General features: G+C 37.0%; 2 protein-coding genes across 5 annotated transcripts in view; both read right to left on the bottom strand.

Annotated features, from left to right (window-relative positions):
• Positions 1-7,401, bottom strand: part of LOC121414214 (activating signal cointegrator 1 complex subunit 3-like) — a 55,966-nt gene extending 48,565 nt beyond the window's left edge. The window contains exons 1-4 of one of the 2 annotated variants that reach the window (XM_041607301.1): positions 7,331-7,401; positions 3,332-3,532; positions 2,208-2,315; positions 552-1,141 (exon numbers count right to left, since the gene is read on the bottom strand). In XM_041607301.1, the coding sequence (XP_041463235.1) occupies positions 552-1,141; positions 2,208-2,315; positions 3,332-3,467 (834 nt within the window). In that variant the 5' untranslated portion in view covers positions 3,468-3,532; positions 7,331-7,401. Of the gene's footprint in view, positions 1-551; positions 1,142-2,207; positions 2,316-3,331; positions 3,533-7,280; positions 7,309-7,330 lie in introns of those variants that run through there. The other variant, XM_041607302.1, reaches the window with a different exon arrangement.
• A 3,819-nt stretch (positions 7,402-11,220) lies between these two features.
• Positions 11,221-27,504, bottom strand: part of LOC121414213 (cyclin-dependent kinase 8-like) — a 34,199-nt gene continuing 17,915 nt past the window's right edge. Inside the window, exons 6-14 of one of the 3 annotated variants that reach the window (XM_041607298.1) lie at positions 25,143-25,274; positions 24,463-24,606; positions 21,391-21,460; positions 20,465-20,537; positions 18,009-18,106; positions 17,374-17,458; positions 15,601-15,681; positions 13,006-13,125; positions 11,224-12,286 (exon numbers count right to left, since the gene is read on the bottom strand). In XM_041607298.1, coding sequence (XP_041463232.1) covers positions 12,044-12,286; positions 13,006-13,125; positions 15,601-15,681; positions 17,374-17,458; positions 18,009-18,106; positions 20,465-20,537; positions 21,391-21,460; positions 24,463-24,606; positions 25,143-25,274 — 1,046 coding nt within the window. In that variant the 3' untranslated portion in view covers positions 11,224-12,043. Of the gene's footprint in view, positions 12,287-13,005; positions 13,126-15,600; positions 15,682-17,373; positions 17,459-18,008; positions 18,107-20,464; positions 20,538-21,390; positions 21,461-24,462; positions 24,607-25,142; positions 25,275-27,504 lie in introns of all 3 variants that reach the window. The other 2 variants (XM_041607300.1, XM_041607299.1) reach the window with 2 other exon arrangements.

Here is a 27,504-nt window from a genome sequence, read left to right as displayed (position 1 = left end):
GGAAAGAAAAATAGAGCCATTAGTTCAAGGTGGAGTCTCCCCCCCCCCTTGACATTTCTGTGATAACATATACATAGTATGTAACACAAGCTCTCACTGGAGCATTCTTTGTTCATCGTTCTTATGGATCCCATGCATCTCTGAAAAGGAAATTGTGATTGGCGTACATATGGTTATAGTTCCAACGGTACGCTGAAATTTGTACCTGCATGATGGAGTGTGAATTGCTTTTAAAAAAATATGATTTGATATATGAATTATGCAAATGTGTTGTCAGCTATAATTCACAAAGATGCCACTATGTCTAATTTGACAACAGAAATAAGTAGAATTATACTGCTCATAATCAAATGCAATCAGAAAAAAAGGAAATATGAAGGCATTAAAAAAAAAGGAAATACACATACATAAAAAAATAATAGAGTGGATTATTTGTGTTACTAAGCCTGATACAATTTGAATTAAATTGGTTGAGAATGCAATAAAGATTCTTCCAAAGAGAACTATGGTAACTTTATTTGTAATTGGGAGCAAATGCTGTGTGCACTCACATCTGTCTGGAGTTCATCGTTAGATTTCCCAGACGTCAATTCCACGAGGAGCTTGCTGCACAACGCATCCACAGTCAGACCCATGGCGTTATGACCTCCGCTTCCTACAGACTTCTTCACCTCCTTCTCAAGCCATTCCATCTGGGCATTAGGCTGCGTAGCTTTGGTCGCACCCCCATCCTTGGGAGTGGGTTCACTTGCCGCACGGGACACGGCAGCATTGTTCAGGTTGAACTGGAGGTTCAGGGCAGGGGATGCGGGACTGGTCTCGGGTTCGGTGCTCAAGAAGTTATCTGTGTCTATGGCTCTCTCGTCAAACGAGAACGCATAGCTGTGACCAAACTCCTTGGCCTTTTCGTCCGTGTCAGACGAGACGGGGTTGAACAGAGAGCTGAGAACATCTCCTGGTACATGGGAAACCAGGGTTTGGACCTCACGTTGGATCTTCACCAGGATATCTCGCTGGCATGGGCCTATTTTGGAGCGCACTGCCTGAATTTCCAGCTGGCCTAGCGACTCTGACTCATGGAGAACTTCACAGAAGCACACTGCCGTCGCCGACACTTCCTCAGGACTCGCATCAGCTCCAGCTGGCAAAGAAAAATCAGGGAAAAAGACACAAGATTTATAACAAATTGCCGCTAAGCTTCTGAGGGAAAATTTGTTGCTCGATAAGATGGGGGGTCGGGTATCCGGACACTTGATATATTTTTGAAGCCTTCTTTTTTGTCTTTCGATTACACTAAAAATATGAATTCAATAGTTTTTATAATCATCTTCTATTATATTCTCTATAATATTTCCTAACATTTTGTACTAAAAATTGATGAAACTTCGCTTGTAAATTTTTTCCAAATGACTTTCTAAAATTGATTGTCTGGACACACAACTGGTTATAATTTTATGGTGAAGTTTGCACAAAAATCAATAAACATTTCAGAGAGATTTATTTTCTAGTAAAATTTTGCTATAAAAGAAAACTAGTGGCTGTGAAGGATCACAATCCTCAACTGTCAATTCATGTTTGTGTAAGGTTTAGAAATATTGCTCCATGCTTTTGAGAAAACTGTTTTAATACTGAGTTTAAGTTGATAATTTCAGAGTCATAGCTATTAAAGCAAGAAATACTCAGTAATGAGAACACCTCGGCCTGCCATCATGTTTCAATACGACTATGAATTATCCATTCACAATAAACAATTTAGAGGCAAATTTCATTTGGATGGTGGAAAGAGGTTACATCATTTTGAGAGAATGGAAAATCACTGAAATCTGGTAAGTTTGAGAACAGAATAATGATTTCGCAGAATGAAGAATTTGAGGTTGAATGACATGGTGCATGCAATTTTACCAAACTACTGAGCATATACTCAATTTCCAACAAATACTTGATGTTATTTTTTCTGTTAATTCATTCTGTATCTGATACAACATTAGGGGAAAAATTACAAAAGGACTTGGAGCAATTTGCTCCCCCCCCCCATATTAATAAGAGCCCTTGACAAAAAATCCCCATTCATTAAAATGTTATTTATAATTAGCTATCCCAATGTTAATGATTCATGCAATGTAGTTTTTCAGGGCTCTGACTAACATTTTGGGGGCCAAAAGTACTTTATTACTTGAACATGAAATATTTTTTTTTAATCATATTACCAACACTCCTTGCAAGATGGATGATATTTCGCAATGTTCCTGTGACCTCACTTCTGCTTGCCGAGGTATGATTTATAATCGCTTCACCAAACTCTATCCAAGTCAAACCTTTAAACATAATCATACAAAATTTTAAAATAGATTTAATTTAAAGAAATTAAAATCAAATCAAGCCTGCCAACATTTGTAATGCAAAATCTGGACAACTAATGGCCAGCGATGCAGGGAGCTGCCTGGGCCCCTGGTGGGATCAAAGCGCAGAACCCGCTTGCCCCCTAAAGATCCTAGATTTTAGCAACTTTATAGGTGCCAAGGAAACAGAATTTCCAAACTTTCTGTAATGATGGTTGCCAGATCTTTTGACACATACTGTATTGTAGTGAAAGTGGGCTTGTGCATTTTGATCATTTTTCCCCCACAATTTTTTTTTACACGAAATTTCAGAAATCTGGACGTCAAGATTTTCGTCTATTTTGAAAGTTGAAAATCTGGACAATTGGTAGGATGGCATGTATATGAAAGAATGATTCTGATTGGTTCCTAGTCAATCTACTAAGCAAAATACGCATGTAACATTGGTCTTGATAGGCCATTTCATTTTCAGCGATTTATCGCTCATCTTTAGGTTATGGGCCTCACTCTGGTATTGATAAAGTAAAAAAGATGATAAAAATTAAAAGCAATTCTCAACAACATCACACAATAATTATGCACTTTACTTTCCAACAGATATTTACTTTACTATAAATTCAGGTCCTTACAAAATTTATGAAAAATGACTCAAACTATCTTAAAGCTGTCCAAAAGGTTTTATCTTATATTCGCCACCTACACTCTTTTTTTTCCTTTTTTTTCTTCCCTCCCTTCCATGCCACTTTTTGGTTGGTCAGAGCTCATTTTTTCTTAGTTATTTGGCCACAGGTATTTTCAATTTTGGTTTATCATGATGGGATGCATGCGTCCCTAACATGATGAACAACCTTCATATGAATGTTTTGATGTTTGTTATGACGCAGAATTCGTGTTGAGCTTTTTTATTGGATGTTGAATGTATTTTTATGTAAATTTCTTTTCGAAAAATTTCTACGTATATATACGTTTCATAAAAAAGTCACAGCTCATACCTTGCTTTGTTTTCCGCCGTGATTGATAAATGCGTTTCTGTGCAAGACTTATCTCCCCTCCATCTGGAGTTTCATCACCAGCGGTCACAGAAGCAAACACTCTCACAGCTTTCGTCAGTCTGGGGAGCGACTTCATTGTGTCAGGAAACCTTGGCTAGGTGATGAGTGTCTATGGCATCATGCTTTATCAAATACCGGTACCTGTAAGTGCAATAATAAGAAACATTGCCCATTCCATATGCGGCATCTTGTCAAGAATCAAAGCTGCGTCTTTCAGCAGGAATCCTACAAGTGGCGTTTTTTATCATCAATCCTCGTGATTAACTATAGACAATACAATGTGGGAATCATGCAGGAACGCTGCCGTGACAAGGCGCATAGCATCTTCATAGCTGGATTCCTGCTTAAAGACGCAGCGTAGACTTTCCAGAGAAGTTGCATAAGCCAGAGAGCCTGGGGAGCTGTTCTAATTTGAAGGCCTACAGATTATCAACTCTAACTTTGGAAATCATTTTTTAGCAGTGACAAGTTATAAAAACAAGAGTGTCACAAAGGCGAGCACATAATACGCCAACCTGTAACGCAGAAAATTGGGTATTGGTCAAGCAAGAAAAGTGGAAGGTGGCGACTTCACCATTGACCTTCTGGCCTGAAAATCAATAGAATTGCTGATATCTTTGTTATGTCTAGTATCATACACATCAAACCATATGACCTCCCGGTTAAATTAAAACTGAAGTTATCGTGTTTACAAGGACTGCAGAAGGGTAAGATGAAAACATGTCAGTGTGACCTTGACCTTTGACCTTTTGACCTCAAAATCAAGAGGCTTCCTGGGCTACCATGCTAGTATCATACACACAAAATTATATGAGCCTAGGTTAGGTTAAACTGAAGTTATCGCGTTTACAAGGAAAAGTTAACGGACAGAGGGACAGACACCGAGCGTGATATCCCGACTAGGAGGGGATTATATAAAGGAAAGAATTCAAAGAAAAGAAAAAAAGAAGGAAAGGAACAAAGAAGAAAAATAAAGGAAAGAAATAAAAGAATCCTGAATGAATGAATGAATGAAAATCGTATGTTTTTATCTTGGATGCAAGTAAAAGGCCGTATGGGCAAATTAATCTTTATTGAATGAATGAATGAATGAACTCAATAAGAAATTATTTCCATTGCTTTTGATCAGAGTGCCATAGAAGGAGGCTTAGTAATCATAAACCTTTGTTTGTTTCACCAATCATCTTTTCGTCACAGCTAGTGACAAGACTTGGGGAATGCACTAATATAATGAATGAATAAATGAATTGATAGAATGAATGAAGGCATGAATAAATGAATGGATGGATGAATGGAAGAATGAATGAATAAAAAGCTAGATGGATGGATGAATGGATGGATCCCGGGGGGGCCACTTCCATTCACGAGTGGATACCATGCGCGACCATGGGGTCTCGAAAAGCACCCTAAACACGTAATTTCCATATTCTGAAAATGCACCCCTTAACAAGTACTGGCGTGTGAAACCCTACCCTTAACAAGTATTGGAAACAAAACGATACTCTTGGCAAATATTACCTGAAATGAACCCCTAAACAAGTACAGGAATATTTTATTGTTACGGGTCCTTCGGTCGTCGGCTTTACCTTATTTGGTTTAGTACGACCCCACGTCCTTCTACACCTCGCGCAAATCGGACTCTAAACACGAAGTGTTGGGGCAAAAAGGACATCCTTTATAAAACATTTTAATTTTGTTTTATCATCCCCGCAAATTCGACCCTAAACACGTAATCCTCCTAGCGAAATAGATACCCTTTTTTCATTATTTTTGTGTTTTTGACACCCTTATCACGTTACGTACGTAACGTGTCCTATCGTGAAAAAGACATCCTTTTTACGTGTTTTTTGGTAGCGCATGGTATCCATTCGTCAATGTAAGTGGCCCCCCCCCCCGGGATGGATGAATGGATAGATGGATGGATGGTTGGATGGATGGATGCTTGGATGAATGGATGGATGCATGGATGGATAGATTAGTGAATGAATGAATGCAGGAAAGAAAAAAAAATAATGAAAATAAGACAAGTAGGGGATAAAATAGAGGGGAAGAAAGGAAAGAAGAAAAAGGTAGAAAATAATAAAGAAAAAATGAAGGAAAGAAATAGTGAAAATTATCAAGAATGTAGAAAGAAGGGAAAAAAGCAGGAAAGACAAAAGTGAAAAAAGAAGAAAAAAAAGGATCAGACGAAACAAAGATAAACGCTACAGAAAGAATATAAAAAGGAATGAAGGAAAGTATAGGTGCAAGACAAGAAAAAAAGATTTTAAAAAAGAAAATAAAAAGGAAAGAAAGAAAGAGGAAGGAAAGAAAGTGTTTGAGGACAAATTTTATTGATTGCTGGGTAGTCCCTGCGACCGTACCTTGATGATGTGGATGCATGGAAGCTAGAGCAGACTGTACTCAGCAACCAACCGATCGTTTGTATGCTTTCACATCATGATTTCACACCAAGGTACGGTCGCATCCAACTCCCTAAAATTGGATACCAAAATTCTTTTCTTTGTCTTGTCTTTCCATTAATGCCCACAATCATTATAGTGATTATTAATAACATCAAGATTGACTCGACGTGAATTTTGCGTGGACCGGCAGGTGCAATACACCGGGCGAACACCCTACTCTTTGATGAACAGTGTATTGGTTTTAAGTAGGTTGTGACTCTCCTATACACGGGACCAACATTTGCACCCTTTCCGATGGACGGAGTGTTTTCCAACAGCATTCACCATGTTCACATCTGCACTGAATAGCATCAGATTTTTGTTAGACGTGTTTCAGCATGAGCGGGACTCGTCACTCGAACCTCTGGCCTTGGCCTAATGTTGAGATCTACAAATTTTGTTTACGATCTTATCCGAAACATGCGCTCTATGTCTAAGTCTAACCGACTGAGCTACACTGCCTCCCCTTTTTCATAAGAAAAGTCAAAACAAAAGTCTCAGTCAGACTCGGTCTGATCTCGGACCTCGGAGATGGAGACACTGTGCCAGCAGTCAGTAGAGGCGCACAGCCAATATGGGACTCTCTCCAATAAGGGAGACAATCTCATATTGGAGACTTGCTTTGCAAAACAACACCAACAAAAGTATGATTTTTTCCACCCAAACTTTTGTCCCACCGAGGTCAGAAGCCCATTTGTTTTGTGTGTGGATGACAACAAAAATCCTTATAAAAACAAAAGTAGACGGTGAATTTTTAGAGTAGACGACGGTGAAAAGGGGTAATATTTTATGAGGAATCTGCTTATCACATTTTTATTTGCCGCCAAGGTAATCCTTTTTAAGCAAATGTAAACAAAGAAAATTGGTCTCCAAAATGCAAAACTGGAGACTGTCTCTGAAATTGGATAGGCCTACCAAAATTATTTATGAAAGTCTCTGATATTGGAGATAATCTCTCTCATGCCTGGGAGACAGTCTCCAAGTCCAATTCCAATATTGGCCGTGCGCCTCTACTGGCAGTCTCTTATTTATGGCTGTGCGCCTCTATTTTTTATTTTATTAAATCTATATTATGACATATTCAATTCCGAAGTGTTGCGGCTGTGATTATCTAACTTATTCTAACTCACAAGCCGTGCCGGCTAATCACCTAACGTTTATACAGCTCATCATGGGCAATAAACGCAATTGCAATGGGTGCTCACGAGTCGAGGCTTGACGTCGTAGTTTACCTAGCCCGTCAGCCCTGGCGAATAACCATTCGAGTTTCCGCTCCTTAGCTATAGCTCGCGCGGCCAGCAGCAGACTCGCCACCACACGAAGCAACAAAAGTCAAAACGACGGACAGGTTCTGCGAAGGCTATTAATGAAAATCAATTCAAACATATAAAGAGAATAAAGAGTCGAAGAAGCTATAAATATATGACGTATGGTACGAATATTACCTTGAAAAAGATCAAACTAGAAACATTTTCATAGGGAAGGAGTAACTCACCTGTTATAGTCGATTGAACCGCTACGGTGTCTTGGAATTTCCCGTGCTTGCGCAATTTCGTGACATCTGTAACAAAACATGTGTAGTCTTACCGCATGATTTTTTTTATATATATGAATATATTTAGACCCTAAAACAGAATTTTAATGAGCAATTCTTGAGGCGGATGTACTATCCATCTACCAGACCAACCTACAAAAATATGCAAGACTGTTATGGCAATCAATAAAAGACATTCATTTGGTTTACAATGAAACCCCCCCCCCTCTTCTCTCTCTCACTCCCCATCTCTCAGGGATGCTCAGTTGGTGAAGATCTTCCTTTTAATGCAACCAATATTTTGTGATGTCAAAGAAGTACAACATGATCTCTCCTTTGTATAAACACTGAAAATATACCCCAAAGCTTCAACCTTAATTTGCTCATTCTAATTATAGTACAAACTTTTTGTCCATTAAATATTTCATTAAACCTTTATTACTTGTCCCCCCATAAAGGAAAACAACAAAATTATACATAATAGACAATTCAAATTTTTAAAATTCAGAAAAGAATTGGGAGTTGTATATCACACGTGATGCACTGCCAATGGGAAGAAATCCACTTTATTAGTGATCTCAATATTCAATTATTAATCAATTTCTCACATTTCTTCAATTTTTCTAAAAATTTCATTGATTTGCTTTTTGATTTTTCTGTTTTCATACAAGCTAATACCTCATTTTACATCTCCCTTACGGCGAGTCGAAAACAACCATTTTAACATTTTTTTTGTACCAGCAACATATAAAGGTGGTTTGGATAAAAATGAACGGTTGTTTTTTACTTGCCGCACACCCGCCCTCTGGAGGTTGGTGACCGAGGTTTATTCCCAGGAGGGTTTCAAAGCCCACTGTCCTACAGTTACTTTAAATTATGATCACGTAAAAAATAAAGTCACCACCAAACATACTCTCCCTTTCTCTCTCATAGGGCAATTTTATTCCTTTGAAGAAAATGGGTGAACTCACATCAGTGTGAAACAGCGATATAGAAAATATGCAGATTCTGTTGACTTGTATACACATAATGAGTTAATGTCATAATCAATAGCTAGGAAGGTAATCAAACAATACACATCAGCCTACAAAGTATGATTCTTTCCTTCTTTACAATGAAGGTATACGAATTCTCACAAAAAGTACCCCTTTAACGTGGCCGTTCGCAGAATTTTTTCGCGGGGGGTGGGGGTAGTGCATAATTAAACTTTCTTGAAAAAACACTCAAAGGTGGGGGAGCAAAGCGATCGAGCTTGTCATTAGGGCGCTTTTTGTATTTTTTAAAGTAAATTTGAAGGATATTGTGTAGAATTTCAGTGAACTGTGTTAAAATTTTCAGTAAAAAAATGAAATTCTTTCAAACTTCCGTCCGGAAATTCTTCGGCAAAGCCCGCTTTGCCTCTGGCCTTTTGTACATATTTAACTTAAAATCGTTACTTTTATCAACTCCATCTGTACAGCAAGTGTTCTTATCATTGGATGACACAAAATATATCATGGACAAAAGGTTTTTACTATATTTTGGGGGTGTATTTTCAGCGTGGAAAGGGGGAGTTGTTCCTGTGTGACATAAAAAAATCTTTGTCTCATTGTCAATAACAGGATCTTTATAGCATTAGTGATCTTGACATTTAAAGGCTCATATATGTCATATATAATGCTTAATATATGTCTTTTTTTTCTAAACACCTTATTGACCTTATTCTTTGATTTCTGTGTTTTCGCACGGGGTAACTTGGCCTTAGGTTTCCTTCTCCTTTAAAATCTAGACAAGCATGATTCATCAAGCAGCCTATCATATTTTTCTTCTCCAATCAAATAATGCATCATACATTGTCCACAATACAGAATACCCATATTTCAATAATCATATATTTCGTATTACACTTACTTTATCAGAAGTCTCTAAGCACTCTACATCAATGGAGCATAATTACCCTGGCTTTGATATTATGCATATTCACTGTATGATCATAGTCAATAATACAATTAAAGTTGTTTAAAAAATATACACATAAATATGTATTGTTTTGCCAATGACCTTGCGACAAGCATGTGAACCTACCCACTGATGTGGGGGCTCCATTTCATAAAACTGGTAATTAATATTTCACAAATTTGCCATAACTTAAAAGCTACCGAAATCCTTCAATCTCATTGGCTGATAGTAAATTTGTTATAGAAATGGTGCATTTGTAATAAGACTTTAGGGAAACAGGACCATGAATCTTTTTGAACCACAGAAATCTATTTAACTTAGGAGGGATTTGACATTGATGAAGTGAATAACAAACGAATGGCATTATCTGGACCCCGTCTTACAAAGAGTTACGATTGATCCAATTGAAAGCCATCAACGTCATTTTTTCTACAGGAAATTTGCTCCGTGTCCCTCGTGTATAGAGAAAAGCACACGTAATTTTCAAGAATACAATGAATCTACGAATTCACATCATATCTGGAAAATATTTTGAACAAACATGCAGTTTAGATGTTGACCGTGCTGGCTTTCCATCAGCATAACACTGAAAATTTCATCAAAATTGGATGTAAAATAAGAAAGTTATGATATTTTTAAGTTTCACTTAATTTAAAAAAACAATTATGTGTACATCCTGGTCAGTATGCAATTGAGGGGACTGATGACATCGCCAACTCACTATTTCTTTTGTATTTTATTATATGAAATATGAAATATTTTACTTTTCTCCTCATTATCATGTGAAATAAAGTTTTATTCCTTCCTAAACATGTGGAATTACCACTGTTTAACATTTTGTAGTTCAACAAAGAGGATCCCATTGTCAAATCTGTAAAAATTGAAATACTGTGTATTTCAAACAATGAAAAAAAAGTGAGTGACATCATCAACTCTCTCATTTGCATATCACTGAGTTTTGTATATAATTGGTTTGTGAAAAAATATTAAGCAAAACTTTAAAATGTCATAACTTTATTTTACATCTGATTTTTATGAAATTTTCAGTTTTATGCTCATTAGATTTTTTTTCTTTTTATTAAAACCAATATTTTTTCTGGGGTGGACTTGACCTTTAACAAATAATACCATCCATGTGTGACCCATAACTTCAAAATCTACAATTCACCAAGGAAGCTTCTCTGTAAATACCCAGAATAATACTTTTGTCACCAAAAAGTAAGAATAACAAAAAGTGGCACACTTAAGTAAAAGGCAAGATACAAGAGATTGTTTGACACAACTTTTTTTCCAGACTGCTTGGAAGTTTTACAGAGATTACACAGTGTATAAAACATTTCATGCTTGAGTGAACCAAAACTTCAAAAACTGTTTTCTCTTTATTTTTTGATGCTCTTGCTGAATTTCTTCTACATCGAATGAAGTATGTGTGGGCTATTTGCTGATCAATTCCAACATGTTATAATGTCATTGCAAAGCTTCTAGGGTGTGCTTTTTTTAAGCGCAATACAAATATTAAAATTCTATTTGGGTGACTAATTGTTGGTTGGAGGTGGCAGGTCATTTGCTTTCTGCTATCCCTTCTACTTGGTCATTTTCTAAATGATAAATATAATACATAAATCATAGGCCCGAATTCACAAAAGTGGTTTTGAAAACCCACATTTGAGTCCATGGTTTATGCAGATTTCCTGTATAATTACGCTCATTTTAGCGCGTATCGGGTGCGTGTATAAAACATGTCCAATGCTGATGCACGCTTTTGTCACAGTGCGCCAGATTGACGCCTGTTACCATGGTTAGATACGCTATTTTATTCATGAGTCCACTGTTTTTATTTATGAGTACACTCTTCAAACAGTGGACTCATGAATAAAACAGCGTATCTAACCATGGTAACAGGCGTCAATTTGGCGCACTAAGACAAAAGCGCGCATCATCATTGGACACGTTTCATACACGCACCCGATATGCGCTAAATTAAGCGTAATTTATACAGGAAATCTGCATAAACCATGGACTCAACCGTGGGTTTTTAAACCACCTTTGTGAATTCGGGCCATAATGTCCGGCCTCAAGTTTGCTAACAGTCTAGAACCTTCTAGTTCCTATAGGCAATGGAGCTGATATCTTTATCAATGATGATGTTGCTGCTGTTCTGAAGATGACCTCCATGCATTGCACCACTTTGGAGAGCAACATCACCAACCCAAGTAAAACATCACTGTCTTTGCACTGATTCCTTCAAAGCTAACATTAATAATGCCTTTGTTTGTTGTTTCTATGATGGTGCAGTTGTTGATGTCTTGATGATGTGGTTGATGATGTTGCTGATGCTGCTGCTGTTCTGAAGAAGGCATACACGTGTTGTACCATTTTGCAGAGCTACAGCAAGAAAAAATATCAAGTTTTCTATAACTTCAATAATGCCATTGCTGGGTGTGTCCTTGATGATGAGGTTGTTGATTTTGTTGCTGCTGTTCTTAAGGTAAGCTCTGTGTGCTGCACTATTTTTCAGAGCAACACCATCAATTAAGTGAGAAAAAAATTCTCCTGAGGACGACAAGAACACACTTGTCGAAACATCAAGATTGGGTGGTCCTTTTTAGGACCATCAATTGCCCAAGAAAGATACATGGTGTACCATGAAACCTACTACACTATTCTTCTTCATCATGGAAACCTTCAGAAGTTACAAAAAAATTTAGTGTTCTATAGATGCCTTCAAAGTTAACTTCAATAATGCCGTTGTTGGTTGTGTCCTTGATGATGCGGTTGCTGATGTTGATGGTGTGGTTGATGATGTTGCGGGTGGTGCTGCTGCTGTTGTTGTTGCTGCTGATGTTGGTGGTGCTGGCCGTGCTGCATCTTATTGGAGTGATGCGATCCGGATGAGGAGTACATCATTCCTTGTTGAGGTTTGTTGTTCTGAGACTGCCCTCCTTGTGTCGTGTTACCCCCTTGATAACCAGACATTCTCTGTGAAATCAAGAAAGACAAGAAATTCAGAGCTTCTTTGGGCCATGGCAGGGACGCTACATCAAGCTCAGAAGGGCACTGACAGACAGTTACGAGGAGGCATGATAGCTCAGTCAGTAGAGCGGGGGATTCGTATTCCGGTGACCCGGGTTCGATTCCCACTTGGTGCGCTGGTGCCCTTTGGTAAGGCACTAATCCTCTATACCAGGTCCTTCGGAGAGGACCTTAAGCCATCGGTCCTCTGGTTGCTTGCTTACAAGCATTCATGCTTTCTTAGCAATCAGGTATAAAAATCACCACCACCACCACAGTTATGTAATATAAAATGCTTTAAATTTCAATTTTTCTTAATGGCTCATGGTGACTTATTTTTGTTTTCCCTTTAAAAACGGGTGTGAAATGATTTGCCTATTGGTATACTAAACGTACGGTAAAAAAAACATTGTCAATTTTCTGAGAAAATTATATGTCATTGATATTTTTTACCCCATGTATGAAGATGACGTCACAGATCAAATAATTAAAATTCTTATACATGTAAGTTTTTTATTCTTTGATGGATTTTTCTCAAAACCTTCGGCAATATTTCTTTCTTATTTTTTCTGCTACTTTTACAATAAACTTTTTTTCAGGGTGAACTTTCCCTTTAATTCTTTGTGAAACAACCCCCCCCCCCATTCCTGGTGTAAAAGCCCCTAAAACAATCCTTGAGCACCCACCTGTTGTTGCTGGTATTCCTGGGGCATGATCCCTGCCTGAGCTCCCCCATGGCTGGAGGTGTTGGTTGGTGCTACCCTCAGCCGCTTCGCTCCCTGGGCGTGGCTTGAAGATCCCCCCGTCTGCGAGAAGAGAAATGCAAAAAAATGGGGGTGTTTCGCAAACAAATATATGCTGTCAGTGGTTTTCACCGATTGATTTTGCTCTAAGCCAATCAGATGCAAGAAATTTGGTAACTTATAACAGCTGTCAATGAGAGTCAATCTTTGTTTCATGAAATGCTCTTTCCATGTAGAGAAATGACAAAGAACAATACATGAGAAGATAGAGGGAGAGAGAAATAGAAAGAAAAAGCAGAGAGATAGAGAAATAGCAGACACGGAGTCAGGGGAGAAACAGATACAGAGAGAAGAGAGACATACAGACACATGACTATACAGAGACAGAGAGACAAAAGAGACAGAGGGATACAATCAGACATAGACATGAAGAAAGACAGCTATAGAAAAGAATTCTTGAAAATTTATTAGAATTTCTTTTTTTTCAATTTACTTTTTAACACACTGATCCCAAAATACTTCCTTATATAAAAGGATATTTCGTTCTTCAAGAAATTAATCTTAATCTGATGTTCCACTAGCTCAATGTGAAATAATGATTATTACATAAAAAGTTTTCACTGAATATATTTTGAATCGGAATACAGAAGTTACAGCCCGGGAAATAATATTCAAAGTCTTGTCTGGTGCACACAAAAAGTATACATTTTCATATTGTAAATTGTACTGTCTTTTGTTGTCATAATAATAATAATAATAACAATAACAATAATAATAACAAAGACCAATTCTCTCTGTACATGTATGTGCTGTTATCGTAAGCATGCGGACGCAATACCTGTTGCATACCACTTTTTTGTTTATTATTAAACAAAGTCCAGTAATTCATATGGAAATAAAAATAGACTGGTAAAAACAATTGTGAAAAAAAAGGTGCAACCACAAAATGAAAAAAAAAGAAGTGAAAAACATGGATGGGTGGGTGTAAAAGCACTTTACTTTACATTTGTGAAAATACAACATCCAATTATCAACACTCCACTAAATGACATTTTCACTTTTTTTTCCAATGCAATTCACTCAATTGCAAACACAGTGGCCCGTATTCTGAAGTCGGGTTTAACTTAGACCACGGTCTAACTCCGTACGAGAATTATGGAATGCCAACAATTTTAAAATCCTTTTTAGGATTTATTTCTTTATATGTTTATCATTTTGTTTCCTTTTGAAGGATAATTCATATGAAGGAACATACTTCAGATATCATTCACAGACAATTATGGATAATCCGAGTGTCAAATGAGTTTATAAGTTGGATGTGTGATGTAAGGATTTGTGCCCCAATTGGCGCTCCATAGTTAAACCACAACTTTAAACCAGGGTTTAAGTTAAACCCCAGTTCAGAATATGGGCCAGTGTGTTCAATGATGGCAGTGCAAAAGAATAGCGTGTACCAATTAGCAAAATGGAGCAATGAGCAAAATAAATCAACTTTTGATGTAGTTCAAACAATTTTCCTCAGTGTACATGTACAAGCCATCGATGTAAAATCAAAACGGGATGCATTAGAAAGCCTTACATTGACATACATGAAGGTATTTACAAATTAAATAATGATAGATTTATAGTTTTCTCTTGAAGCGAATGTAACACCCATATAAAAATTGAAATGGCATTTTGTTAGCATTTTTTTCTACTCCGCTTGAAATGCAAAGCATGCACTGCTTCGTGAAAAAATGGCTTAATTGGATGAACGTTTTTCTTCCCATTTACCCATTTACTGTTTTATATCTTTGCATACTTCATAATTTTAACCAGGTAACATTTTCCTTAAAGTGACTGGTTAACATTGGTTTGACTTTTTAAAAATCTGAGCTAGAAGATCACCTGTGTCTGTGATATGTTCCAAAAATGAAGCCCAGAAAAAATTGCGTTCGAAAATGATTATTTAGTGCTTCAAAAATTGAAATATAAAGTGACCGGAAACACCATCTTCATTTCATCCCATACACTTATGTGTACTATTTAGGTTTCCATAAGATGCCTATTTACAAAATCGGGTTTTGCCTTGTAGTTTTAGCTATTTATTCTCAATAATGGTTGTTTTCAGGTTTTATTGGTTCTAATACATGCACTTGTACACATGTTTCATCTTGGTTTGAGAATTGTTTAAATCGGCTGCTCACAAAGTTAAACAATACCTTTAATAGCCCTGTCAGTTATACCACACCATCATGAAAAAATAAAGAGATTCAGCAGCCTCACACATGTACATATACTGCATGAAGTACAAACTATGAGGCAATAAATTTCAATATTTCTCTGGCAAAGCCCCTTTTATTATGGTACATATTTCTTGATTTTAACAGCACAAAAGGGAAAAAAAACAAATGGGCACAAACAGCTCTCCAAGGCCACTGATAAGGGACATTAATGCAAATAAAATGGCACCCAAGGCTATGGCCTTGGCATGAAATAAGAATTATTGAATAATTCCCCCGCTGCCCCCATAATTAAATTAACCAGTGTTCCACCTACACTTCCTTGCTGTGAGGTGGAGCCCGCCATGGAGGTAGCGACACGCTGTCGGTGGGTAGAGTTGCGGCTGGAGGACGATTTCTGCAGATGAGAAGAGGTTTGGGGTATGGAGGAGGAACACCAGGAAAGGAGGGAAAAAGTGCATAAAGTAATAACGGGAATCTTCTGCGAAAAGAACGTGTGCTATTATCAAAACAAGGCAAGGAATATCAAAGGTCATGAAATGAACGGTAATACAGTGTATGAATATCGAGGACAAACAAATAATATGGCAATATTTTTCACAGGGATCGTGACATACTACACTACGGTGTGGGCTTAAGGGTGAGAAATGTGAAAACCTCCAATTTGTGACGTCGGAGCTGCACAGGTAACTTTTTTCGTAACTTTGCAAGTTTAATGAGATGTTATAGAAACAGTGGATACTGTTTCTATAACACTCCACATGGTGTACCGTAAACCACATCAGCAATTGTACATGTATGTACATCAATTAAATATCTGTACACAAAATATATGGTGCATGTACCGTACCTCTGAAGAAAGGAAGAATTTATATTTGCAATTGTTGTAGGAGCATGTGCATTCTACCTGTAGGTTAATGGCTGAGCCCGAACAAGAAATATACGACCAAGTCCAATTCATGCCACCACAAAAAACGTAAGGCCAAATGGTGTTGAAGTGTGTAAGGCCGGAAAGAGGGGGGGGGGGAGGGGGGTCACAACACTGTTTACAAAATGTCACATGACTGTACCTCCAATATATTCTTATGAGCAAGGCTCTCTCAAATTTCATCAAATTCAGATGGAAAATAACTTCACTTTTTTTTTTAATTTCATTAAAATTCACATATCAGTGAATGCATACACTATTGGTGCTATGCAAATGAGGGAGTCTATGATGTCACACACTATGTACCAGCTACATGTATATATATTTTGCATATTTTACACACATTTAGAAGTTTTCATGGTAAATCTAACATTAACAAGACCCTGATCACTTCTCTGTGTACAGTCAATTAGAATCACACTCCGATGTGATAACCTTCATGTACAAACTAATGCCAAGAGTAACCAAAGTACCAATTTCACTTTCATTTCCATAAAATAATTTTTTTTTCCACACATAGCAATGCTGCATTCATTCCTTTGATTTGTTAGCAAGCATGCATCGTCACCGCTTTGAAAAAAAATGATTTGTTTTTAAATTAAAAAAAAAACATGCAGTGTATAAACATGTATATACATGTATATAAGAACAATACATGTAAATGTGATATGCAGTGCATAAGCAAATATATTGATAAACAAAGTATTCAAGCTTTCATAATTAACATTAAAGAATATCATACTTTAGATTCAAGAAACTCTTTGCATGTAAAATATAAATTGTATACATTGGACATTCTCTAAATTCCAAACTGCAATGAATTCAATGACTGAGACACATTTTTTATGTAGTTGAGGGGTGAAAGAAACAAAAGCTGTAGGCACTGATTTCCAATTTATAACTTTTTTTCAAATTGGTCATGCAAATTCAACACCACTATTTGCACCAGTGATTGAGGAAACAAATGTAAAAATAAAAAAGGCAAAAAAATAAAGAGCATGTCAAATTTTACGAGTGCACCACTGGATTATTTAGTTAACACCTACATGTAGACAAAAATCTATCAGGTAAATTTACATGATATTTACATGCAAAACCCCATGTGTACTCTCATGAAATAGGTTGTAGTAGAGATTAAAAGCATAAGAGCATTATTTTTACCTTATTGTTGTCTGACTTGTCATCGTTGTCATCGTCAGTGAGAAATTCTCTTTTAGGGTAAGGGATCGGTTTCCCATCAAACACACTTTGAAATGTTCAAGGAAAAGGGGAAAAAATAATTGATAACATTGTTAATTGACATTTCAGTTGGTGTTATTGGTCAAAGTACATGTATACCAATATTTACATGCTTCTAGAAATTCATGGATAAATTTGACTTTCACAAACCATTTTGTCATACACAATGTATCCTCTACCTCTTATTCTTCCTCTCCTTTCTCCTCTCCTTAACCCCCCCCCCCCCCATCACAAACAATCATTATCATCATCACCATTACCCTCATCATCGTTGTCATCATCATCTTCCTCCTCCTTATCATCATCACCCTCATCATGGTCATCATCATCCTCATCATCAGCAGCAGCAGAAGCACCATCAACATCCTCCTCCCCCCTCCATCCTCAACATCATCATAAGCCATCATCATCATTATCATCATCCTTACCATTGTCATCATTATCATAATCATCATCTTCCTCCTCATCATCATCACCCTTGTCATGATCATCATAATCATCATCATCCTCCTCCTCATCATTCTCATTATAACCATCACTATTATCTAAAAACCTACTCTGCCGTGTGTTGTGGTTGTTCTTTGAAGTACTGGTCTTCCATAGCTTGCTCCGATGTCATCCTTTTGGTGGGGTCCATGGTAAGAAGCTTCGATAACTGAAATTATTCATCATTAGAGGGATTCGAAAACTGAAAAGTATTAATTATTAGAGGGATACATCAACTTTTTTTCAAAAATTATGAATATCGCCACTATCTTCAGAGGCATTATAATATTTTCAAAGTAAATAGTAATAATATCTGGTTTTTATAAAGCGCTTTTTGCCTGAGAATACAAAACACTGCTATTATTACCCCTGCTTTAGCTCAAGCTACCATCACCGGTGCTGTGCATGAAAGGAATTAATCCTGCCGGGTACCCGCTTTCAGCTCACCTGGGTCGAGTGCAGCACAGTGTGGATAAATTTCTCACTCAAGGAAAACACACCATGGCTAGGATTAGAACCAATCACCCCCTGTTTGAAAGGCGAGAGTCTGAACCACTAGACCACGGCGTGCCCATATCATCAAGGATAGCAAAGAAGAAAAATATATGAAAATTGACGCATTTAAAACAAAAAATGTGCTTTTGTTTGACCAAGATGTGTACAATAGTCAGTTTTCCTACTTTTATTCAGAAAGTGACATTCACTCCATGCCCAAAGCATTTTGTGCCAGTGTATTACAATACTCAACTGAAATACATGTAGATTTTCCACGTACTCTATGTAGCAAAATACAAAACTGTCTGGCAAATGGGTACACTTATTATAATTATATTATACATGTACATTGTACTTGCTTATATAGTGCATTTCAAGGAATAAATTCCTACTAGGTACCCTTTCACCTAACCTGGGTTGAGCGCAGCACAATGTGTGTAAATTTCTTGCTGAAGGAAACCATGTCATGGCTTGGAATCAAACCCACGCCCATCAGATTAAAAGAAGAGAATCATAACCACTAGACCACAATGCCGATGCATATAATATGTGTAATACTGTATGTGCACGATACCTGCAGTATACATGTATAGCACCCTGAAACCTTACAATAAGAGTACTACTGATGATGACATTCAGTTCTTAGAAGTGGACATTATTATTCAAATCACTCCACCTTGGTGGGATGACTGTGTACATGATACCTTGAATGCACTAAGTGCCTTCAGCAGCCTGAGCTAAAGCCGGACAAAATACTTGTCCATAGTACACCATGGCAAATGGGTAATCAGCACCTCATAAATGCCATATTATATTAACAGCACTTCATAAATGCTATACAACTATAGTACTATTAAACTTGAGTAGGTTTCACTGTTTAATCAAATCGGGGCATTTTGGTCTAGTGGTTGCGACTCTCATCTTTCAATCTGAGGGACGTGGGTGCAATTCCAAGCCATGGCGTGTTTTCCTACAGCAAGAAACTGATTCACATTCTGCTGCACTCAACCCAGGTGAGGTGAATGGGTGGTTCCATGGCACTTGCTCTGGCAACAATTGCTCCGATTGAAAATCTGCACAAACATAGATCTTAATCTCCAAAACTAAATAAATTGAATTGAATTGAATTTTATAACCAAATATCACTGTCAGGTACAATTACAATAGTATATCACATATAAACAAAACATTTGGTAATTGGAGCTAACATAATAGGCCCCAGCCATCGTGTAATTTCCTTCAGCAAGAAACTGATCCACAATGTGCTGCACTCAACCCAGGTGAGGTAAATGGGTACCGGTAGGAAGTAATTCCTTAAGAAGCTGTGTGCGCTATGAACGCCTAGCTTAGCCGGGTAATGTAGGAGCGAGCGCCTTGAGCACCTAACAAGGGGGATATGTGCGCAATATTATATTATATATTATATATATATATTATATTATTATTATTATAATAGCAAGATGCTAATCGAGGTTAGCCCCAAAAAATGTCATTATCATAGTTTAAACAATAAATTTAACTAAATCTCAATATTGTACAAAAAATTTCATACTAATTCTACTTATTACTGTTGCAGAAATTTTCAATCACCCATAGTCATAATCCTTATAATATTCTGAATAAAAAAATCTATTACAATCCGAACTTCAACCCTATGCCCTCTGAGATAATTAAGACCGGAGCAAAGGTTGCAGGAGCATTAAGTCATGTCACCAAATGGGTACCTGGTAAGAATTTATTCCTTTCATAACGGCTGCTCTGCTACACCCAGGGAAATTATGCTGCATTAATGAGCTTAGAGACATCAGGGGGATGTTGCAGAAAGAGTTATATTTGAACGCAAGTCAAAATATCAAGCGCAAGTCCCGAATTCGGGTGCCTCATTGGCTGAAAATCAAAGTTGCGCAAGATTTTTACAGTTGCGTTTGAACGCAACTCTTCTGCCACGGGCTCCTGATAAAGTGTTAAAGCACTATAAAAGCAAGTACAACCTATTGATGAAATTCCATGTAGAATCAGTACAACCACTCACCAGTTGGAATGCTTTGCTGTCCTTGGGCACCTTGTGTTTGTCCATGTATTTAGGCAAACAGCAGCTGGCATAACTGTAATAGAGAAAGGGAAGAGAGAGAGAGAGGGAGGGATTAAAAAATATATGAAAGATGTGGGAGTGGAGCAAGTGAGGGAGAGAAGGGAGAAGAGAGGGAGAGAAGGGAGAAGAGAGGGAGAGAGTGAAAGGACAGGGGAGAATAGCTGTGAGCCCCATTGTATATTTTTTCCCTGATCCAGCTATTAAATTCAGCCAGATGGTTGTACACCCTAAATAATTGTGATTTTTTTTTTTAGTTTATATAGGTTGGGGGGAAAAGATCCAATGCGCAAGTATAGCTTACATCAGAAAAAAACTTCCAATACTACAACAATGTGTGTATGAATATTATTTTCCTTTCAAAGAAATAAGACGAAAAATGATTCCTTTCATTCCCCTAAATGATGGACAAACTACTCACTTTGATCTTCTGAAATCTTAAATAAAACATATTCTGACCCTAAATGATGGACAAACTACTCACTTTGATCCTCTAAAAACTTAAATAAATCATATTCTGACCCTAAATGATGGACAAACTACTCACTTTGATCTTCTGAAATCTTAAATAAATCATATTCTGACCCTAAATGATGGACAAACTACTAACTTTGATCTTCTGAAATCTTAAATAAATCATATTCTGACCCTAAATGATGGACAAACTACTAACTTTGATCTTCTGAAATCTTAAATAAATCATATTCTGACCCTAAATGATGGACAAACAACATGTCCTCACTTTTATCTTCTGAAAATCTTAAATAAATCATATTCTGACCCTAAATGATGGACAAACTACTAACTTTGATCTTCTGAAATCTTAAATAAATCATATTCTGACCCTAAATGATGGACAAACTACTCACTTTGATCTTCTGAAATCTTTCATCAAATTACCGTGTTCAGGCATCTTCTTGATATCCTCCCAATCTTTCTCTGTTGAAACGAAAAAAAATCACTTTTTTTTTTAAAGAAATTCACTTATATCACATGGGTATTATTAAGAACACTTCAATACAATTGTTCCTCAATCACTGTTTACTTTTAATATATGCAAGCATGAGCTCAGTCCACAGGCATTTTCTATGTATACAATGACCTCTGCAATCATTGATAACTCAGCCAATTATCCAAATATTCACTCTGCTCATTTCCGCTTCCAAAGGCAAATTTGGGCCATGATTAAAGGGGAAGTTCACCCTGAAGAAAACTTTGTTGTAAAAATCGCCGAAAAAATAATAAAAAATATTGGTGAAGGTTTGAGGAAAATCTGTTAAAGAGTAAGAAAGTTATTAGAGTTCAAAGTTTTGGATTTGTGACGTCATAAACGAGCAGCTGCCCCATGTGTTATGTAATATAAAATGCATGAATTTCAAATTTTGTATGGTTCCTGATGACATAATTTTGTTTTCTATTCATGATTGGGTGTGAAATGATTTGTCTATTGATATACAAAAGGTACAGAGAAAACCATTTTCAATTTTCTGAGAAAATGACATTTCATTGACTTTTTACCATTCACTATGTAGGAATGCTGCTCGCATGACGTCACAAATCAAATAATTGAAATTCTAATAACTTTTTAATTATTTGATGAATTTTTCTCAAAAACATTTTTATTCATGATTGGGTGTGAAATGATTTGTCTATTGATATACAAAAGGTACAGAGAATACCATTTTCAATTTTCTGAGAAAATGACATTTCATTGACTTTTTACCATTCACTATGTAGGAATGCTGCTCGCATATGACGTCACAAATCAAATAATTGAAATTCTAATAACTTTTTAATTATTTGATGAATTTTTCTCAAACCTTCGGCAATATTTTTTATTATTTTTTTCTGCTATTTTTACAATAAACTTTTTGTCAGGGTGAACTTCCCCTTTAATGTTAACACGTGGAATGCCTCTGGCCGTCTCACCTGCATCACGCGGTTCAATATAGCAGCAGTGCTGACTTTGAATACTACTCTAACTCGCACAAGATGTTCAGTGATACTTGATTACACTAATGTCCAAGTTTAATGAACTAGACCAATAAACTTTCAAAGTTATGATGGTAATTCAACAGATACTCCGATTCGGCCAAAGTTCATTGACCCTAAATGACCTTTGACCTTAATCATGAGACCTGAAACTTGCACAAAATGTTCAGTGATGCTTGATTACTATTATGTCCAAGTTTCATGAATCAGATCCATAAACTTTCAAAGTTATGATGGTAATTCAACAGATACACCCAATTCGGCCAAAGTTCATTGACCTTTGACCTTGGTCATGTGACCTGAAATGCGCACAGGATGTTCAGTGATACTTGATTACTCTAATGTCCAAGTTTAATGAACTAGACCAATAAACTTTCAAAGTTATGATGGTAATTCAACAGATACTCCGATTCGGCCAAAGTTCATTGACCCTAAATGACCTTTGACCTTAATCATGAGACCTGAAACTTGCACAAAATTGTCAGTGATGCTTGATTACCATTATGTCCAAGTTTCATGAATCAGATCCATAAACTTTCAAAGTTATGATGGGAATTCAACAGATATCCCCAATTCGGCCAAAGTTCATTGACCCTAAATGACCTTTGACCTTGGTCATGTGACGTGAAACTCATGCAGGATGTTCAGTGATACTTGATTAACCTTATGTCCAAGTTTCATGAACTAGGTTAATATATTTTCTAAGTTATGATGACATTTCAAAAACTTAACCTCAGGTTAAGATTTTGATGTTGATTCCTCCAACATGGTCTAAGTTCATTGACCCTAAATGACCTTTGACCTTGGTCATGTGACATGAAACTCTAATAGGATGTTCAGTAATACTTGATTTACCTTATGGCCAAGTTTTATTAACTAGGTCCATATACTTTCTAAGTTATGACGTCATTTCAAAAACTTAACCTCAGGTTAAGATTTGATGTTGACGCCGCCGTTGCCGTCGGAAAAGCGGCGCCAATAGTCTAACTTTGCTTCGCAGGTGAGACAAAAATGTCAAACAGCCCATCATGCAATCAAAATATCTTCGGAACAGCGATGTTCTGTATAAACCTAGATCTTGGTACCCCTATAACTATCAGATTATCATCACTCCTGTACATGACACCAAAGTTTGAAGAAGATTAGTCTGAAAGAAATTCTGGAGTTACCTCCAATAACGAATAGGGACACACAGATAGACTGACAGACAACCAAAAACAAAATGGCCCACAGTCTGACGTTGGGTTTAATTTTAATTCTGGTCTAAAGTTGTTTCTTAAACTATGTATAAGGATATAAATTATCAGCTCATTTGACACTAAAATCATTCTTAACAGTAAGGGAAGTGTGAATAAGGTTCGCATGTCTTCACCATTAAACAATGTGGAAGAAACATACTAAAGATATGAAAATATACAATGTAAACAAAAAGTTCACCTGTCAGCTTTTGAGCAATTCCATAGAACAATCAACCTTATTGCACATCCGACCCCATTTTTCTCAAGTTTACTTCATAAACTGATCATTTGAGAGCATTACAGACTGTCAAAAGAACCAGAAATCGGAGACAAAAATTTTCGTGAAGGGTCCCACAAACATGGGGTCGGATAAACTTATTTTATGGAATCGCCATTTTATAATTTTAGCAGGGTAGACTTCAAGTTAAACAAGTTAAGAATGGTAACTGAATAAATAAACCATAAAGTAAATTAGTAAATAAATTCATAAAACAGGTACGAAAAATAAAAGAAATGAATGAACAAATGAATAAGTTAATAGATGGATGGATGGATGGATGGATGGATAGATAGATAGATAGATAGATAGACAGATAGACAGATAGATAGATAGATAGATAGATGGATAGATGAATAAATCAATAGGAAAATGAAGAAATCAATAAATAAACATGATTTTATCAATGAATAAGAAAGGTACTGTAACTTTACCTTGAGGGAAGCCCATGACATTGAATATTCTGTCTAGTTGATCGTGATGATAAGGGTTGCTGGTTTTAATATCTTCTTGACGGCAGTGGAAGATGGGTTCAGAAGTTAGTAATTCTGCAAATATACAGCCTATGGCCCATATATCTATAAAGGAGATCAAAGAAAACAAGATTACGCTTTTTATGCAACGTCATCATAAAAATCTTTATCAAAATGCAGAATACATGTATCATATTTTATACACCTGAACTACAGATTTGAAGAGTATATCATCATGCGCATCACCATTACACAAACATTAGTGCCCTGTAACGTATCAGATTCAATCAATTGTTCAGTTATGCACTAGCGTCATCCTTTCGATCAACGAAATACAAGTTTGCAAATATTATTTGTAAACTTGTATTTCGTTATTATATCTTTACTTTCACATAGAAAGCATCTGCACATTAAAAACAGAGGTTCATGCAAGACTAATAAAAACAACACAAGAACAGATTTACATAGGACTGTTACCTATTACTTTTGTGCAATGCCTGGCCCCTAGAAGAAGCTAGGCGTTCTGTACCAGACGGTCACCACAAGATCAAGGTTAGCAATTACGTAGGTAGACATTAATAGAGAAGTCCATTCAAGACAATAGGGGAAACAACACAGAAACGGGTACATGGGACCGTTACCTATTGCTTTTGTGTAGTGCCTGGCCCCTAGTAGAAGCTCTGGTGCTCTGTACCAGAAGGTCACCACCACGGGGTCAAGGTCGGCTAAGGGTTTGAGAGGCGAGTTGAATAACCTTGCAAAACCCATGTCAGCTAGAAAGAGAAGATGGTCATAAAGTGATTATTGTACAGTGAAACCTAAAAGGACCACCCATGATGAGGGTCAAGAAAAGCTGTCTTTATGAGCAGTGTAGTCTATGGAAAAGTTCCAACGGGTCAAGGTAAGCTACATGTAGAGGTTGGAGAGGCGAGTTAAATTCACGTAACTGTGCAAATCCGATGTCTGCTGAAAAGAGATGGTTGTCATACAGATTGTCATATTTCATTACAGAATCATCACATAAATTGTGAACATACAGTTGTCCTCAAAATTATTCATACCCCTTGTCGAAAAACATTCTTTAGTAGATTTTTCACTTGTAAAAGCTTTTATGATGTAACTGTCTTTGTATCTTTTGTCTGCTTGTTGCTATGCATGATTTGACTTATGCGCTGGCTCGTCTTCATTTGCATAATAATAGATAGGGTCGAAAGTAATTTTTTGCACTTGTAAGAATTATTCATACCCTTGCCAATACCTCGACAAAAATGTCCTTTTATGACATCGTGCATTATTTTTACTGACTAGGAATGTGTTATTTCTTGTCCTATAGTTATTTCAAGATGTTCCAATGAATTAAATACCTTCTTTGTTAAACAAATCATTAAACAATGATAGAAAATAGCATCTTTCTGTAAGGGTATGAATAGAGGAAAGCATTCTGGTAATTCTCAGTCTCTGATAATCATGGTCAAGAAAAAGGAGCTCAGTGAGGACCTACGACAACTTCTTGTGCATGCCCACAGTGAGAGAAAGTGTTAAAGGCCATTTTAAAGCAGGATGACGTCCCTGTAGCAACAGTTCAGAGCATAATCAAGAAGCACAAGAGGTGCAACACTATGAACAACCATAGTGGGCGTGGCAGGAAGTGCAATGTGTCCCCTAAACTTGCCAGGAAAACTGTCTGCTAAGAGGTCACTAACAACCCCCGGACCACAACCAAGGCCCTACTTGAAATACTTGACTGGTCAGGGATGAAGGTGTCATGGTCCACCATCGAGCGAGTCTTGCACAAAGGAGGTCTCCATGTACGAAAGGCCTCGGAAGACACCGCTGCTCAGGGAGAAACATCTGAAGACTCAACTGTCTCAACTGAAGCAAAATCCAAGCTTTTTGTCAACCATCCTATGGTCTGATGAGACGAAGTTGGAGTTATTTGGCCGTATGGATGTTGAATACGTCTGGAGGAATAAAGGGGAAGCATACAATCCAAAGAACACTGTGCCAACTGTCAAGCATGGTGGTGGGCACATAATGCTATGGGGATGTTTCTCTTCCAGTGGCACAGGGAACCTCCTTTTTCATGATTCCAAGGAATCATGAAAAATGAGGATTACATCCAGATCCATTGATGAGAACTTGAAGGAATCTGCTGAGAAACTCCTGGCTGGCCCTAACTGGAAGTACCAACAAGACAATGACCCAAAGCATACCGCCAAGCTGGTGAAGAAATGGTGCAAGGACACTGATATCAACGTCCTAGAATGGCCAAGTCAGAGTCCTGACTTGAATCCGATCAAGAACTTGTGGCGAGACTTTAGGTCAGAGTGATGGCTAGGAACCTGACCAACCTGACCCAGCTTGAGGCCTAAGCCAAGGCAGAATGGGCAAACATCCCGCAGGATACATGCAGGAAGCTTGTGGACATGTACAAGAATCATCTAGAAGCAGTCGTAAAGAACAAAGGCTATGTTATTGACTATTAATGAAAGACATTGGACTCAGAAAACCTAGGGTATGAATAATTTTGAACATGACATTTTTTTAATATCTATGAATAAATTACCCCTGAAAAGAGAGATTTCTTGAATTGTGCATTGTTGATATTCCTTTACTAGTAGGTCACATATAAATCATAGAGAAACTTGACAAAATGCATTCATTTCATCACAAACATGAAAAAACACAAATATCACCAAGGGTATGAATAATTTTGAGGACGACTGTACATGTAATATCAATTCACAAGTTGCATAAACTTTGACATGGTGTAATTAGTTAAGTGGAAGACCTTTTCCTAATCAGAACATGCAAAAATGTGTTTTAAAGGAACATGTAATTTCACTGCACCTAAACATAGTTCTGTAGTGATTAGTCTCGACAGATTTGCAATCATCGATTCATCTAAGCAAACCTCAGTGTAGAAAATGAACCTACATTTTATTCTTTTTCTTGCTAATCACAAGCTGTTTCAGTGGCCATGCCCTGAAGTCTGGTTTAACC

The sequence above is a fragment of the Lytechinus variegatus genome, chromosome 4 (assembly GCF_018143015.1).
Source record: "Lytechinus variegatus isolate NC3 chromosome 4, Lvar_3.0, whole genome shotgun sequence".
In the NCBI taxonomy this organism is placed as follows: Eukaryota; Metazoa; Echinodermata; class Echinoidea; order Temnopleuroida; family Toxopneustidae; genus Lytechinus; species Lytechinus variegatus.
This window is presented reverse-complemented; position numbering and strand designations above follow the sequence as displayed.